General features: G+C 40.2%; 1 protein-coding gene across 17 annotated transcripts in view; it reads left to right on the top strand.

The window, feature by feature from the left end:
• Window positions 1–12,226, top strand: part of OSBPL6 (oxysterol binding protein like 6) — a 209,611-nt gene extending 197,385 nt beyond the window's left edge. For 14 of the 17 annotated variants that reach the window (XM_081242831.1, XM_081242832.1, XM_081242822.1 and 11 more), the window contains 7 exons: window positions 269–332; window positions 1,844–1,922; window positions 3,487–3,631; window positions 5,609–5,753; window positions 7,794–7,920; window positions 9,966–10,088; window positions 11,271–12,226. In XM_081242831.1, the coding sequence (XP_081098957.1) occupies window positions 269–332; window positions 1,844–1,922; window positions 3,487–3,631; window positions 5,609–5,753; window positions 7,794–7,920; window positions 9,966–10,088; window positions 11,271–11,379 (792 nt within the window). In that variant the 3' untranslated portion in view covers window positions 11,380–12,226. Of the gene's footprint in view, window positions 1–268; window positions 333–1,843; window positions 1,923–3,486; window positions 3,632–5,608; window positions 5,754–7,793; window positions 7,921–9,965; window positions 10,089–11,270 lie in introns of those variants that run through there. The other 3 variants (XM_081242829.1, XM_081242827.1, XM_081242828.1) reach the window with 2 other exon arrangements.
• The last annotated feature ends 6,558 nt before the right edge of the window (window positions 12,227–18,784 follow it).

Here is an 18,784-nt window from a genome sequence, read left to right as displayed (position 1 = left end):
GATAAACATCTGATTGAGGTGGGTTATAATACTAGTTAGCAGAAATTCACTTAGCCTATGTATATAACTACAACCTCTAAATGTGTTTAAGCATGAAGTTGTAAAAGTTAAAGATTCAGTAATTTACTTATACATTTTGAGAATAATTCACTAATAGAGATGGATGAGTTGAGTAGTTTTTATTTGGAGGTAGCCAATATACGTTGTAAAAAAATTATCATTTATGGAAGTTTGAACACTGATGTCATTTTTTGTTTTTAATTCCCAGGTTAGCCATCATCCACCCATTTCTGCCTGTCACTGTGAATCCAAGAATTTTGTGTTTTGGCAAGGTTTGTATTTCAGTTATCACTTAAAAAATCCAATTGATGAGCCTATGAGAAAGTTTCTAGTTTCCAAAGTACTCAGTTTAGATTTCTACTTTTAGAACTCAGAGAATATTGGTAGTTGGTGTGGAGTTCAGTTTGAGAAATTAGATTTCCTGATATAAAGATGGAACCATGTCATCTAGGAGATGGGATTATTTATTTAGGAAGCAAAGCCCTATGGGACAGCAGAGCTCTATACTGACTATGCCAGCTCAGGGCTATTTCTTTACCTCATTCAACTCATTGTCTGCATCTTTAGCATGGAGGTTGTATCTCCTGGCTTCTTGCTTCCTGAGGGTGTGCAAAGAGATCTTAATCCTCAAGGCTCTAGAACACGTCATATGTGGTCACAGTCTATTTAGGTATATATACATTGCAGTGATTTCTGGTCTTTAACTCATTGAGGCTTGGGGGTTTGGATTGAAGTCTCTACTAAATCAATACCCATTGTTCGATTAGAATGTTGCAAACTTGCCTAGAATAAAAAGTTTCAAAACCCCTCTAGAAAGACAAAATATATATGTAAATTTACCATTAAGTGTGAGTAGTTCCCTCACATTCAGGGGAGGTCAAAAGGGTACTTCACTGATCGCAGTATGACTCTTCCCACATGTACTTCCTCAACCTAAACAGGATATGAAATGATAGAGCAGCACTGTGGCTGTACTTTATTGCAGATTAAGAAAGTAAATCATTTCTTGTTTGTAACAAAGAGTCAGAACTTTTGTGGAGATAGCACCAAGCTCCCTTATTTCATCAGAACGAGACCGGGCAGTTATTACAAATGCACAGATACACCTGAGTGACCACAGGTAAAACATAAGGCTATCATGTGAGATGAAGTGCTGGGCCCTGGGTGGTATCTTAACAGCCAGCACAGGAACATGTTAATCCCACTTTCTCATAAATCTTACCTATCTGTGTTTAGAGGCGTTATTTTTTTTACTGTTCTCCCAAGTCATGTAACTCTTTAAATATGTATATAAATCAGTCGTACTGCCATACCACAATCTGCAATTACTTTTTCTATACATCATACACACACACACACACACACACACATACACACATATATGCATATATATACATGTAAAATATTTCCACCATTTAGTTTAAACTTAAAACAACCTTTGTGGAGACGTTAACGCCTAGTAGAGTCTGTGTGTGTATGTGAATATGCACACATATACACACAGGTTATTCCAAGACTTTACCAGTTTTATTTGTTGAAAACACATATAGAGCATATGTTATGGAAAAATATACATAGATATTTGGGGAGGGGTTTCACAGTTAATCTTCTCACCTTGGGCCATCCTCAGGCACTTGTCTTATTAAAGCAACACTATAGAATCAGTTGGGATTACAGAAGTTTCCTTTGCGAAATATAAAGTGTAATACAAGAGTTCATTCTTCTAGAGTAAATGATTAGATATGGAGTGTGTATTTCTTGTCCTCTGCCTTATATCGTTTAGATATCAGATGGAAAAACAAGTTCTGGGGGAAGTCGATGGAAATCCTGCCTGTGGGAACCCTGAATGCCATGCTTCCAAAGTAGGTTGCGCTCATCTTCCTTTTGGTCTCTTATCTGCTTTTTTAAATCATAAATGGGTATTGGAAACTCTAGAAGGTGCCGAGGGGCCATTTCCCTGTATGGCCAATGTTTCTGTTAACTTCACCGAAGTTTTGAGACTGGGCCCCGACAAAAGCTAATGAGAACTTCAGCAAATGCGTCGAAGCTTCCTTTTTATCTCTTCACATCCTGCATTCATCAGTCAATGCCTACCTGTCCCAGTCACCACATTAGTTTGCATTTTATATGAAAGTAAAATGCAAACTAAAATGGCTCTTTTTAGCCATTTCTTTTTTATATAATTTATACTTTCACTTTTGAGTTCATCTTAGATCCAGGCACTATTTTTAATGTTTAGTTCATTAAGGAAGTGATAGAATCCTTTTATGGTTGTTTTCTAGAGGATATAGCCTATACATCTTAAAATTAATTGAAGTTTTCATTGAGACCAAAGGCTTGATTGTTTTTCTTTCTTTCTTCATTTGGTTGATTTTTGTTCTGTTTTGTTTTTGTCTATTTGAATGACAGAATTTGCTGGTAGATTCAATATAGAGGATGGTGGGGAGAGGGAGGAATTCCCAGGACCACAAAATAAACTTTTAATATTTACAAACTCATGAGGAAGAGAGTTTTCCATAGTGCCTACATCATACCAATTCATAAATTTTTTAGAAACCCAGAAGCATTTCATTTTGAAACAGTGTTTTATTTGAACATATATGTAATGTGCAAATTTAAAGGTGAGTAGAAACTTTGTCATCGCCTTCCTTGGCAGAAACTCGGTAATCTTACTCTCGAGAATTTGTATTAGATTTATGCCATCTATGCTCATCAGTCTTTTCCCAAAGAATTATTCACATATTTGGCCTTAACTCACAGCGTGAAACCATGACCTCAGAGTAGCCTTTCTTGAATGCACACCCTACTCTCTCCTCCCTGGGACCCTACTGTGATGGCCCATTGCCTGTAGGGTAAATCCAGACTCTCTGGTGGGTCATTGAGGGCCTTGGCTGCTCTGCCCTGTCCCACCTTTCCAACCTAACCTCCTGTCACACCCACTCACCTGAAGTGTGCCACACACAGGTCCCTGGATGCATTGTGCCCCTCTGGCCTCTGTGGCTTCGTCTCTGCCTTTCCCAGCCTGTAGTACCTTCCTCTCCACCCTCCAAGCTTAGACCGGACCCAGCCTCCTCTAGAAAATCTTCCTTGCCACTCGCCCCACATTCCAGGCAGATCTAAGGACACTCCTCTGTGCTCTTATAAGCGTCCGTCTATCCCTACCGTACTATTGGCTCCAGGAGAGCAGGAAACAGACCCTATTCAACTTGGTAGCTTTAGCACCTGGCCCATAGAAAGCACTGAAATGTTCCTTAAATGAATGAATCATGTCATAAATGGCCTTGACGACATAGAAACTTCCAAGAAAGAAAAAAGAGAAAGATGAGGGGAAAGGAAGCTATGGCTAAAGAATATTCTCATTGGTAGAAACAGTAATATTTATTTGTTACCTTCACTGTTTTTAATCAGTGCTGTATTCTTCACTAGGTATGGAGATTGCTATGTGTGGAATAAGGTCACCACATGCATACACAACATCCTGAGTGGGAGGAGATGGATAGAGCATTATGGAGAAATAACCATTAGAAATACCAAAAGCAGTGTTTGCATTTGCAAACTCACATTTGTCAAGGTAAATAATCTTACAATAGCAAAGGAAAGATACATAAAATGCTTCCTAGGGAAGAAATAAAACAATTACCTTAAGCAGCAGCAAGTGAGTTAGTTCTGTATCATTGATCCTTACGGACATTTTAGATAAGAAAGCAGAACCAACTGGTGGAGTTGCTCTGGGCATGCAGATGTCTGACGGTGTAGAGGTCAACAAAGGCACCATCTTGAAAGAGAAAAAAAAAAATTCTTTGTAAAGAATTTTCTTTTTAAGCAGCCAGTTCATTAAGTAAAATTCCAGAGAGTACTTCTTGCCTATAACAAGTCTCCTGGTTTATATTCTATTTATATTCCTGCTTGATTACAACATATTCAAGTGATCTTATTTTAGGGAACTAAATATATCGCACTTGTCATTTTCTGAAGATGCATAGAGATGATAGCTTCCAGTCCCTATAAGCTTATCCAACTCTGCCATTATTATATATAATCTTAAATAAGTTCAACAAAAAGCAGTACCTTTATTAACAAGAAAAGATGTTAGATATTTTTCTTTTTTCCTTTTTCTCTTAATAGACTGATTAGGTGGCTCAGAACTGAAGAGCCAGGGTCACCATTTGGGCTGACTGGGTCGTGTGTGACAGTAACTGTGCGCACTTAGTTTTATAGGCTAGGAGAAACTTCGATTTAGGCCTGCCCCTAATATTTGCCGAGCTCAGGGCAAGAGTACAAATGGCAGTCCCCATACCATATGTATAAATATTTAAAGTATGTAAATCAAGCCCACAAGCTGTCAAATAAAATATGTTCTATCCTTTCACGCTGACAAAAGTACCTTTTTTGACAAAACCTGCAAGTCCAGGTTGGACACTTGGGAACACCGAGCTGGAAACCTGGCAGCGCAGGAGAACCAGTCTGGCCCACGGCCTTCCCCACTTGCTTCCCACCCCCAGCTCTGCCCTGCGCTGCAAGGGGCCGCAAACACATGTGTAGGCAGTCCAGTCCACACCCCCTCAAACAGCCACCCTTGGCCACCCCTCAGGCCTAACGATAAATCCAGGGAAAGGCCTGTGCAGGCTGTGGAATAAGCTTAGAACCATTTGTGGGTTTTTTGTTTTTGGCTGTGTTGGGTCTTCGTTGCTGCACGCGGGCTTTCTCTAGTTGTGGCGAGACGGGGCTACTCTTCGTTGCGGTGCACGGGCTTCTCATTGCGGTGGCTTCTCGTTGCGGAGCATGGGCTCTAGGCGTGTGGGCTTCAGTAGTTGTGGCACGTTGGCTCAGTAGTTGTGGCTCACGGGCTCTAGAGCGCTGGCTCAGTAGTTATGGCACACAGACTTAGTTGCTCCGTGGCATGTGGGATCTTCCCGGACCAGGGCCCAAACCCATGTCCCCTGCATTGGCAGGTGGATTCTTAACCACTGCGCCACCAGGGAAGTCCCGCTTAGAGCCATTTGGACAAGGAATTCTAGGGTCTTGCATACTTGGGGCCTGATCTAGAATAGGGGCCAAGGGATCCAGATGGGTAAATTCCCGCAGACTTCTGACCCCTTGGGGAGGAGCATGGCTGGAAGAGAGCTAGAACAAGGTGTTCCTGATTAAATTTAGTCATTTACAGCTACTATGAAAATGATTTTACAAACTATTTCTCCAGTGTTGCCAATTGAAAATCATTAAAATCCATGAGCCAAGGGTAGTTCAAGACAGGACAATGGGAGGAAGAAGTTGCTTAACCTATAAATTAATATTCGGTTAAGATAGAAACTGAGCCTTCTCCGGGTTGTGCTCTTATGCTCTAACACGGAGTGGGGTCATCCCTTTCTTAAAAGTTAATCCAGCTAACACTTAGATAGCCATCCTTCCATGCAAAACATCTTGAGATAGATGCCTGGAAATGGTTTGCATGAGAAACTTCAAGGTTAAGAACATTTCCCACGTGGAAGTTACAGGGATTGGTGTTATTAAAGAGATGAGCGTTTTAACTGGAGTTTGGTTTCTCCAGGTGAATTATTGGAATTCTAATGTGAATGAAGTCCAGGGGGTTGTGATGGATCAGGAAGGGAAGGTGGTGCACCGGCTGTTTGGGAAGTGGCATGAAGGGCTGTACTGCGGTGTGGCCCCTTCCGCCAAGTGCATCTGGAGACCAGGTGAGACCGGCATGAGTGTCCTGCCTCAGGGGGGCGCCATGAGTGGCAGAAGGTAGGGAAGGTCAGATCATCCCATGCGGTACACATTATGTTTTCTTTTTTTTTTTCTTTTTTGCGGTACACGGGCCTCTCACTGTTGTGGCCTCTCCTGTTGCGGAGCACAGGCTCCGGATGCGCAGCCTCAGCGGCCATGGCTCACGGGCCCAGCCGCTCCGTGGCATGTGGGATCCTCCCGGACCGGGGCACGAACCCGTGTCCCCTGCATCGGCAGGCGGACTCTCAACCACTGCGCCACCAGGGAAGCCCCTTACATTTTCTTTTAATAGATTAAAAACATAGATGCTTAAGACAATAATATTTACATTTATACTCAATCCACAAGTTAAATAAATTCCAATATTTGATAGTAAGGAGTTGTAAAATTGAGACCAAATCTGACGTGTGGTCAGAGATTGGGCTTCATGTAAAATCTTTCTAAATGTAATAACCGCATTTCAAAAGCTAGGTATACTTATTAAGCCATTTGAATAATTGAAATATACAAACTCAAATCCCTACTCGTGTTATTTATTCTGTTTTAGTAAAACAAAGGAAAGCCTGCAAACATCCATAGTCCACAAATTCAATAATTTAACCAGAATAAGTGATCTTTTTACTTGAGCATCAAAGAGCTGCAATATGCTGACATTTAATAAAAGACATCAAGAGAGTTCTGGTAATACACTAGCATATAATTGACTATCAAGTACAAATGGAGCAAGGCTCCACATGGCATTTATTTTCATTGGAATTTTGTCAGTTAATCCCTAACTTTAAAATTAGTTGTTGGTTTCCTCAATGAGTATTTAAATTCCCTGCTAGTAGAGTGGTTAGTTCATTCATTTGGCAATTATGTATTGAGTACTGACTAAGCATCAGGCTTTGTTCTAGGAGCTTGGAGCACATTAATGAGCAGAGCCTACAAAGATCTTGCTGTCGAATTTAGTTTGAAAGTGCCAGTAAACATTAATTTAGATCTGAATCTTTTTCTTTTCTAAATGGAAGTAAATTGTAAGTGTTTTGTGGTGAAATCTTAATGCTCATAGTTGGTCACCCAAGCATTTAGTTACCCAGTTGGGTACTTGAGAGAAAAATTAGCCAGTGAAGACTACTGTATGTACAAAGTTTTATTTTAAAAGCTGGATTTTATTAAATATATGAATCTATCAGTTCTGATAATCAACATAAAGTTTCCCATTTAGCAAAATAAAACCAATTTAGTTCACTTAAAAAATTTGTAGGGACTTCCCTGGAGATCCAGTGGTTAAGACTCCACACTTTCAGTGCAGGGGGAGCAGGTTCGATCCCTGGTTGGGGAACTAAGATCCTGCATGGCACGCAGCACGGCCAAAAAACAAAAAAACAACAACTTGATCCCAGGCCCTAAGAATTCCCACAGATGTAGATCCAAGGGACAAGAGCTCACAGTCAAAAATCACAAAACACAAAAGGAACCCAAGCAGAGTGAGACTTACCACACTCTGAAAATAAGAGCACTTGATATTTCAAGAAATAAGAGGCCTCTTTCAGAACTATGATTAAATATCAACATTTATAGAGAAAGAAAACAATATTTACCACAAACAGATCCTCACTAAATGAATTTCCAAAAGATGCACCTTTATCATCCCACATAAAATGTCAGAGGTACAAGAAGGAACAGTGAGCAACCATACTGGGTATATGTGGGTATATCTAAACAAAAAATGACTGCAAAATTAACAGTAATATCTAACCCGTCAGGGAATAAGAATAGCATTTACATTGGAAAGTGGTGATCTTCAAGTTATTTGAGAGGAGGGTGAAGATACTGATTACCTACCCAGTGTCTTAAATTAAGTGTGCAAATAATCATTAATCCTTTAAAAAATTGTAATCTAATGTTTATGACTATAATTTTGATGTTAATGTGAGTATTAGTTAAGCACTCGAGTTAAGTCAGCTTCTGCATGTTCTGTAAACCTCTTTGCCTCTCACAGTGGTTCCTTGGCCTCATTCCAGGTTCCATGCCGACCAACTATGAGCTCTACTATGGCTTCACAAGGTTCGCTATTGAGCTTAATGAGTTAGATCCTGTACTGAAAGATCTCCTTCCACCAACAGATGCCCGATTCCGGCCAGATCAGAGGTGAGCAGGGCAGTGGTATTTAAAATGAACACTAGGTCATGGCATGGTGCTTACAGAAGTCATCAAGACTTTCGCCACCATCATTTATTTATTCATGGAATCATTCATTCCCTTATTCACTCAGTAATAGCTGAGTCTTCTACCTAGGTAAAGAGCATTCAGAGGATGATCATAATAGAAGATTAGCTCAACACAAGTTCCCTGCAGAAGGTAACACAGATGTTTTTTAACAAAAAGTGCCCCCCCACCAATTTACCAAAGGTCTGCAAATTATTGAACTCTTCACACAATCACTCCTCATCTCGGTGTTTGTACTTCTATAGTTCTGTTACTCTATAACGTGGACTATCTTTTTAAAAAAATTTTTTATTGAAGTAACATTGGTGTTACATTATATAATTATAACATTACATATATAGTAACATTATATAATTTTCATGTATGCAACATTATATTTCTACTCCTGTATACCTGTGTATACCAAAAATTTCGTTTCTATCCATCACCATACAGTTGACCCCCTTTATCCATTTCAGTGAAGAATAAGAGGATACGATACAGGGGTACCTAGAAATACTTTGAGTCAAAGTGTGGAGTTTTCCCAGCATGTTTTTGATCCCCTGGGGTGTGAGATATACTCAAAATACAGTACCTTTAATACCTTCTGATTCTTTTTTTTTTTTTGCGGTACGCGGGCCTCTCACTGTTGTGGCCTCTCCCGCTGCGGAGCACAGGCTCCGGACGCGCAGGCGCAGCGGCCATGGCTCACGGGCCTAGCCGCTCCGCGGCATGTGGGATCCTCCCGGACTGGGGCACGAACCCGTGTCCCCTGCGTCGGCAGGTGGACTCTCAACCACTGCGCCACCAGGGAAGCCCCTGATTCTTTTTTTTTTAATTATTCTTACATTGTTCTGTACTCATGTTGTCCATTCCTACAGAATTAGTTTTACTTCTTACAAGAATTCTACATGTCATACAAATTGTATCCAAGATCATTTTCTGTTCCCAGTGTCTTTGTGGCTTTATCTGTCTTCCTCCAAAATGTTCCCTGTATTGAATGTTCCACTATTTAGTTCCCTCATATTCCCCCCTCTTTCTCTAGAACATGCAGTCTCACTATTTGACATTCACACTTATCAGTAAGCTTCCTGTACAGTGTGTATCATATTGTATACCTCTTCTTTGCTCTCATTTTGGAATTTAAATATTTGCAAATCACCATTGGGTCTGCTTTTTTCTTCTCAATTCTATTTCAGTATTCCCTTTCTGAATTTCATTTACTATTCATTTCCTTTCTTTGGCCTTTTGTAATTTCCCCCAACTGTTACCTTATCCTTTTTCATCAGTTTTACTCTCTCCAATAAAACAGGAAAACTCCTTCCCTCTCAATCTGTTCTAAAAGTAGCTGGAGAACAGTCAGGTACCATCCTCCATGTTGTGGCCTTTAACAAGTGCTTTATGATAACATGGAAAAGGAGCACAACCGGGGACTTCATGATGTCCTAACCCCAGACTCTCTAGTCAACCTGAAAATCTCAAGTTCTGGAACCCTAGACAGCACAGAAAAGTCTTCAAAGCCAACCACTTACTTTTCACTCCTCCCTTTTTTTTTTTTTGCTGTACACGGGCCTCTCACTGTTGTGGCCTCTCCCATTGCAGAGCACAGGCTCCAGACGCGCAGGCTCAGCGGCCATGGCTCACGGGCCCAGCCGCTCCACGGCATGTGGGACCCTTCCGGACCGGGGCACGAACCCATGTCCTCTGCATCGGCAGGCGGACTCTCAACCACTGCGCCACCAGGGAAGCCCTCACTCCTCCCATTTTATTGCTGAATTCAATAATTCAGTTCACATACACAGGAAGTATGTTAGCTGGTGGCAGACAGAGAGAGTGTGGCCTAGGGAAGGGGCGAAGGGGCGTAATCAGAGCATTACTGTTCACTGTGTTATGTTCACAGCAACCAGAACTTAAGTTTATGCAAATGAGATTATTTGGTTCTCAGAGAAGAAGGTAACGTATTAAAAGATAAACTGCTTTCTGCTTAGATTTTTGGAAGAAGGAAATTTAGAAGCTGCAGCAGCAGAGAAGCAAAGAGTAGAGGAACTCCAGAGATCTCGAAGACGATACATGGAAGAAAACAACCTTGAACATACACCAAAATTTTTTAAGTAAGTCAGTTTTCATGTTTTGCAAATGGTTGCCACAAGCAATGAAAAACTCCAGGTAAAAAGAAAATGAGGGATAGTTTTATGTCCAGGAAACTTCGAGGTGGAAAATTAAACTGATTTTCATCACTGGTTTTGCCAGTGAAAATACTGAATCAGATTTTGGTCTTGTGAAAAGTTTGTAACCGTAAAAATAAATTTTCCTCGACATCTCTTTTCATGGACGGCAATACAGAGAGTGAGGGTCTTGCCCAGATGTTCTTTGTCTTCCAGCTATCCCCTTTCAAATGGTAGAAACTTGTTCCCACTCCCTCACCCAGAGGTAAGGTGGGACCCCACTGCCCACAGGGTCATCCTGGCTTCCTTAGTATTTAATTTTATTTCTATCACATGGAGCTTAGATCCGTTCAGATTTGATCCTCTGTGATGTGATCGTGGGTGATTATTACAGGATTATTTGCAGGATACATCACACAGACTAAGCTGTAGTTTACAGATCCATCTGTTGCCCTTCAGAGCCAGGAGAGATCAGCTCAGAATAACCTCATACCCTTTCTAGCTGCCATCTCCTGGCTGCGCTGGAGCAGAAATGCAGTCTTGCCCTTCAGATGTTGAAAGTGCCCTCTTTGGGCATGGACCCTGAGGAGGCTCTTACAGCTAATGAGGTTGCATACTTTCCCCACAAGTGAAGCAGAGAAAATTCTTGTGGGTCTGGGGTCTGAAGTTCTAGTTACAAGGTTTGTACATGCTTTGTTTGGGCCACTTCAGTTTTTTTTTTTTTTTTTTTTTTTTTTTTTTGGCCATGCTGCACAGCATGTAGGATCTTAGTTTCCCCAACCAGAAATTGAACCTGCACCCTCTGCACTGGAAACATGGAGTCTTAATCACTGGACCACCAGGGAAGTCCCTGTTTGGGCCACTTCACTTTCTAGTCCTGCCTTGAGGTGATTTATTCCCGCTCTTAGCCCCTCTCCCCATGACCCTACCCACTTCCATTTCAAACATTTCACAACAAAAGTGAGTTTATTTCTAGTCAAAATAGTCAAATCATCAATCAGCAGATAGGATGCTCACTGGCTTACCAAGTACTGCTTATATGTACACATCATATCTACAGGAGAGGGTCCAATTATCAGGTCACCTGAATGAGATTTGTGCCTAATGTTGATTTTTATACTTTCACAGAAAAGTGATTGATGCCAATCAAAGAGAAGCCTGGGTCTCTAAGGACACCTACTGGGAGCTGCGAAAGGACCCTGGGTTTAGCAAAGTAGACAGCCCTGTTCTTTGGTAAACTGGGAATATAGAGCTAGCCAACATAACACGCTCTGAATGAATAAATAACTATGCACAATTATGTTTCTTAGAGTTCCGCGTGGTTTCTGGGTCGACTGAAAACTGACCATTTGCTTTTCTATTCATCTTTATAATAGACTTTCAGAAGTGCATTAGACAAGGCCCCTAACCACTTTCAGATCCTTTCTGTTTTGCTGCAACCATATTCCTTAAAAAACATCCACACCCTCCTCGAAAAGCAGAATAAAAGGAGCAGAATATAAAATCCGAGGTCTGAAGAGTCTATAAAGAAAAACAAACTGTAACTGGTGCTTAAAGCTGATCCAGAGAGTTTAAAGCAACATGACATATGAACCACGCATTTGGTCCTTTTCTGGAAGCGCCATCCCCTCACTGCAGGAGCTCCTGGGCCACAGCAGTCAGCTCAGATGTCGAGTGTGTCTGTTTGATGTGGTGTACGTGTGCTGGCCTTGTCGAAAAGACGATGCTTTTTTGACATCGTGATGCTTCTCAGAACCTGTTCCATCTGTACGCCATTGTTCATGCCTTAAGAAATGCAAAGATGGACAATAAATCATTTTTTAAATGTGTGCTCCTAGGTTTATGTGAAGGACAGATCTTTTGAATCATGGCATGATTCACTTTCTGGGATCACAAGAATTCTGAGAGTAACTCAAATGGATTGAAAAAAGTAAACAACTTGTGCTTTACTTTGATATATTGGTTACTGTATCATGTGTCTGAAGGGCAAGAAGGAAAAGGCGTGCTAGGTAGATCTCTGTATTCAGTTGCTCATCAGTTTCCTGTCCTGCCTACAGTTAATAAACCATCCCTCTTCCACCTAACCTCCCAGTGCGCCCTATTATTTGGCAATATCCGTATTTGATTTGAACACTCGGCATCAGTGTTAAAACTTTGGAAGGAAATAACAAAAAGCATATGGAATTTGTCTGTGGGCTTAGGAGTACTGTAAACATAACTAATTTTGAGTGAAACACAGGGTAACCCACATGTATACTGTGCCCAACCCATTGGCACTGTTGGAATTCCACTGGGAACAGAAGCAAGACCACTAGAAGCTTACTTGCAGTGTTTAAATGAGTTCTATGCAAATTCATATTTCATGTTCTCATCAAGTGTTTCTGTATGATACATGACCACATATTAAACATTTACCTTGCTATTGGCAGAGATATAAAACTTAAGCTAAGGAATTTATCCATCCCAACAAAAATGGGGGGAGGTGAGGGACAGAAATGAGTTTTGAGTACTTCAGGATTTGTTTTTTCCTCCACTAATATATAGAGGCTTTTGTAGTAACTTGCATCAGTATTCCTGAGTTTCTGCACATAGATAACAATTTAAATGCCTATATATTTTTTTAAAAATCTCTTTAGAGATTTTCCTAGAGAATTATAAAATCACGTATATTTTATTCTGTTACGTTTTTATTCTTAGACTCTTACCATCAGATTTTACGTGTTATTTTAAGCTCTGATAACAAGGTTACTAACATCTTACATTTTGTTATGAGGTGTTGATTTTAGTGTTGTTTCTCCCACTCAAAGCATTCCTAATGATGGCTATTCCACTATCAAACCAAGACTGCTGAGAGCATAAGGGAAAACTCTGAAGTCTCCACTAGGTGGAGCAAGTTTTAGTTATCCTGAAACTCATTCCTCCTTTTATCTTAGTCCATACGTTATGTGTACAGCATGCACTGGTTTAGAATGAAATTTCATTGTCAAGCAAACTCCCTAATCCATCACTAGCTCTGAGCATGTAAGCAACACCCTCCCTCGGTGTCTCAATGTCTTTAATTCCTATTTTAAGTTTTGGGTGCCTTCCCCCATAGTAGTAAAATTTCCCTTATTATCAATTCTTTTCCTGCTCATTCATCTTGACGTTCTTTTATCTGCATCCTGAGATATATGCCTTTAATTTTAATTAGAATTTAATTAGAATTTCGTTGACTTCCTCAGAGAAGTATGTTCTCCCGTGATTGGTAAAACTTTAGAAACTATTTACAGTCCTTCTTGTCTGTATTTACTAGCACTTCCCTGAAGAGTGTCCAGATTTTAGCCTAAAGATAAGGAAAGAATTCTGCAAATAAGGATACTACAAATAGGAAGACACCACAAGTAGGAAGGTAAGGCACCAGGTGACCAACGAGAATATCAATCAGGCAGCTGGAAGAGGACCCAGGAGGGAAGCAACTACTGTACCTCACAGTGAGTTTTAATTACGAAAGAGAATAACTAGTAGAATGGACCTTTACTACCTAATAAGTTAAACATACAAATCAGGTAGGTGAATGTTGGTCAGAGCTAACCTGAAACTCTGACTAGGATTTCACGATGAGAATGAGAAGAATGTTAAATTAATTAAAATCACCACATTCTTTATAATATCCCAGATTTATAATTTATTTTGAGATTCTGATATCCCGATTAGAATTCCAGTTCAAGTGAGCAATTAAGTTTTAGGTAACGCTCCTATAATACCTGATTCACAAATCTCCCCATCAAACATTCACACCAATGTAATGGCCCCATCCCCTATTTCTTTGTCACTTTTTTTTTATTTGATGGCTACAGAATTGTGACACTTATTCTGTTTGGAATTTTCATCTGCATAATTTGGGGGCTTTTGAAACTAGTTTAAACAGCAAAAGGATAGATATTAGGTCATTCTTGATAAAACATGACTTATTTCTTAGAATTTTATATAAACCTTTTTATTTCAGGGGCATTTTTTTTTTTCCCCTTAAGCAATCTAGGATAGAAGTGGACTTAATATATCTTTATACCTCCCCTGTGATTTACTGTAAGCTCCTTCATGTTTTTGAGCTGGTCATTAAGGAAAGCAGTAAGTGATGATGGTCCTATGGTTGTGGCTAGGCAGAACAGCTCGATGGCACACACCAGCATGCATAGAGGCCGACCTCAAACTAATTATTTTGCTTCCATATGCTGCTACCCAGGGTGCAAATTTACTCTCAGATTTTATCGGGTTGTTTAATTAAGTCATTATTTTTCATGGGTTACTTTAAATTCCAGGCAGTCGTAAAAATAAACCTCATTTGAGATACCTTTTAATATTACATATCAATTATATGTGACATAAGAACTACCAAATGTATTTTGGTAAGAGAAACCAAGGAGTTTTTCACACAAGGGATGCCACGTTGTCGATTTTCTAAACCTTTGCTGCTCTTCCTCATTCTGGCCCCAGGACTTTTAGCGATTCCACTAATCAATCATTACGTTAGGTCCTGCCCCCAAGGAGCACTGGAGGGCGGAGTTAAAGAGGAAACTGATCCGACTGTTTTGCTTAGTTCTGATTACAGCCTTGGCTGGAGAAGGGTTTATAATCATAATCGAATGTGCATTTTGTTAGTACCTTGTGGATTATCCATTTTGTCTAATCTTGTTCTCTGTCATCCAGATAGTGAAGTGTGGGAGCAGAACTCCTCACACACCAGGGGTTGTAATAAATGTTTGCACTTGACTGAGTTGGTATATTATGACTGTGGCAAAGTAAATAAAGTTTGTGTACAAAATATTTATTTCTATGGGAACCATTATATTCAGGATATATAAAGTGTATCTAATTAAACAATTATGAATCTATTTTGTGCTCTAGAAATATTCTTTTGGAGGAGAGATGGAAAAAATGTCACTGGAGCTAGGATTAAAATGTTTGGGTTTTTTTTTTTTTTTTCCAAAAAGCTTCCCAGTCATTTAGAAATAGTGCTTATCAAACTAGGATTAGATTCTCTAAGTTTTAATTGAATTTCTTTTGTGAAATTGATACATCTAAAATATGTATCACATGAAACATTCTGTTAAACCTGACTTTAATACATAATTATAAGAACATACATTTGTGACTGAATTGTTAAACCTTTGCTGCAGCCTTCGCTATTAGAGAAAATAGCAAATTGTTTAAGAAAGGACTAGCTTTAATTTTTACAAAGTGATATCTAAAGAAGAATGAATTTTTCAAAAGTTGCTGTGCTGAGTCAGCATTCCCAACATCTTAAGCAAATGAGCCCCACGATTAAGGCAGCTTACAGGTGGCAGTATGCTGCTACCCAGGGTGCAAATTTACTCTCAGATTTTGCTGGTTTTTAATTGGCTTTTTAAAAAATTAAGTCATTATTTCTCATGGGTTACTTAAAATACCCCATCATTTCCAGCTTACAGGCCTGTCAGTCATATGCATACTTTTGTTTTCCAAAACAACTATCTTACTTGATTCATTTTCTCTTTCCCTCTGGTCCTGAAATGGTGAGGGGCAGAGATACATGTGTCTGTTCTTTTGCACTATGTCATTGAGTGTTTATAAAATATGCAACATTTATGCACAGTTGCAGGGTAGTATATCAATATTAGAACCACTGCATTTAGCTCTGTGGAACACTATTAAATGTTCATGGATTTAAAATTACCCCATAATTATGTATTATTAGTTTCCTCGGTATCTCCAGATTGGTAGGGAAAAACATGAAAAAGGAATGCTTTTATTTTCTGCAAAAAAAATTTTTTCTGTCATTTCTTCCTTCTAAATATAATTTAGGGCAGTTTTGGAAAGAGGAATATCAAGTTTTCATAAAGCAAAGTATAATCCTATTTGAGCTGTTCCTGTTTCTTCTTACTCTTAGTTAATGGGGTAAACACAACTTAACACTGTTAAAGACAGACTAATGCTAAAACTATCACTCCTTTTATCCTAGGTAGCAATTCCCCACCCCCTTTAATTATCTTCATTCAGTTATTTCTTTAGGAAATAATGTGGCTGCTAGAAACTTTTTTTTCAGTCATTTCAAGCTTATTTTAAAAGTCTTATTGAGGTGTCACTGACATACAATAAACTTTACATATCTGAACTGTACAATGTGATACCTTTTGACATATGCATATACTCTTGACACCAGCACCACAATTACAACAGTGGACATATCCATCATCACCGATCATTTCCTCTGCCCCTTTCTAATCCTTCTCTCCTCCCCCTCCCCATGCTTCACCCCGAGGCAATCATTGATCAGCTTTCATCACTTTTCAAAATCTGTGTATTTTCTTGTATTAATTGCATATGGGATTTTTCTAGAAGGCTGTATGCATATGGTAGAAGTATGCCTCCAAGCCCCTCCCATGCCCCTACCCCAGTATCCACCATCAAATAATAATATATTGCAAGAGATGCTCATTAAGTCCTAGGTTTGGTAACCCAGTAAAAACTTCAGATTTGAAATACTTAGAAAAGAATGAACTATTTTTCACATCAAAATAGCCATGTAAGTTAATTAATTCATTTCCATCTTTGAGGGGTCCAAAATAATGGTAACACTGAACTTGCCGGCAGTGCTGAGGAAGCCCTGGGAAGTGGTTTTCTCTTGTTTGTAATGAAAGAATACCTGACAAAGCCGTGGGAATCCAGAATGATGGCTCTTGAAATAACGTCATGTTGATGAGGAAGAGAAGGGAAGTAGCCTACGCTGTTAGGTATTGTTGGCCTCCCCAGCCCCACTTTTAGGTCACAAACATTTGAAACTTCCAGTACTCAGGAAGGCTGCTTTTCCATCTCTTAAAATCTCACTCCCCATCTGGAAATAAAGTTGCTAAACCTAATTTTGAAAAAGAAATGGCAGTGAAGTACCTGGAATCCAGTGAACTTCCTGCCGTAGGCTACTGTGCAAGTTAAAAGCTTATTCTTTATATCCTGCCCCCCAAAGCCTGTTGCTCAAAAGTCAAACCTTCCCAGAGACTGTCAAATACAGGATGATTGACATTAAATGCGAATGAAGAGAAAAGGCAAGAATGAATAAAAGAGAAACGGAATCTAGGAAAGAAGAGTAGGTTCTCTAAGTGGGGCGGGGATCATGCTCCTTGGGGGCGGGTGGATGGATCAATCCCAGGGGGCCAAGTTATTATCTTGGATGTTGGTTTACACGCAGATTCCTGACCTTCCCTCGAAAGACTCTGAGTCCATACATCTAGGGTGTGGACCAAGAATCCGCATTTTAACAAGCACCCTCAGCCCCCAGGGAATCTTGCGGCTGATGGGGACCCTCCAATGAGGGTGCGCTGGCCTAACCTCCCACTCCCTCGCCCCTGTTTGTTGTTTTTCTCATAGTGACATTCAGGTAGTCGCCAAGAAAGTCTAATTCAAGAACCGGAAACTGCCTAGAGCTCAGTAACTTGTGACTCACTCTGCCATGTGTGGCTTCTCCTCACTTTTGTGACTTCTGTCCCTTTGCCAGGGCTGTCATATGAAGGTGAAGAGTGGGGAGGGCAGAACTCTGAAACCTACAAGGTGAGACTGTGTTAATCCAGAGCTCTACAAGTGTGTTCTGGAGGCATCTAACCAGCCCACGCAACCAGAATTTACTCTTCAAAGCCAAGGGTCAACCTCCCCTGCCCCACCTTCCACTCCCATTTACACCTGGTCTATGTCTCCAAGGGGAGTTTTGTTTTGTTTTTAATTTTCTTTGGCGGCGCTGCATGGCATGTGGGATTTTAGTTCCCTGACCAGGGATTGACCCCATGCCCCCTACAGTGGGAGCGCAGAGCCCTAACCACTGGACCACCAAGGAATGCCCTATTTATTTTTATTTATTTATTTATTTATTTATTTTCGGTACGCAGTCCTCTCACTGTTGTGGCCTCTCCCGTTGCGGAGCACAGGCTCCGGACACGCAGGCTCAGCGGCCATGGCTCATGGGCCCAGCCGCTCCGCGGCATGTGGGATCTTCCTGGACCGGGGCACGAACCCGCGTCCCCTGCATCGGCAGACGGACTCTCAACCACTGCGCCACCAGGGAAGCCCCTATTTTTTTAATTTTATTGAAGTATAGTTGATGTACAATGTTGTGTTTAACTTCTGCTGTACAGCAAAGTGACTCAGTTAAACATATATATTTTTTCATATTCTTGTCCATTATGGTTTATCACAGGATATTGAATAAAATTCCCTGTGCTATACAGTAGGATCTTGTTGTTTAGCCATCCTATACATAATAGTTTGCATCTGCTAATCCCACACTCCCAATCCTTCCCTCCCCCACCCCGCTTCCTAAGAGGATTTTTTTAATTGGCTAATGGGGCCTGTCAGGTGGAAGCCACAGGGAAATTCTGTGGCAAAACATGCTTTGATCACCTGACTGATATTTTTATAATGAGGTCTAGCTGCAAATTCTTTTATCCAGATCAGCTTCTTCACTGAAAATAATATATTTTAAACTTTTCATTGGAAAAAACTTCACTGTGAAATTACTCTGCTTATAATTGAAGATATAAAGGGCATTAGTCATGTAGTGTTCATTTGCATATGGTCATTTTGAGATAGAAAAATTAAATTTTATCATATATTAGTGATAGAATTTCAGGCAACTATCT

The sequence above is a fragment of the Mesoplodon bidens genome, assembly GCF_964165515.1.
Source record: "Mesoplodon bidens genome assembly, chromosome: 8".
Lineage (NCBI taxonomy): Eukaryota > Metazoa > Chordata > Mammalia > Artiodactyla > Ziphiidae > Mesoplodon > Mesoplodon bidens.
This window is presented reverse-complemented; position numbering and strand designations above follow the sequence as displayed.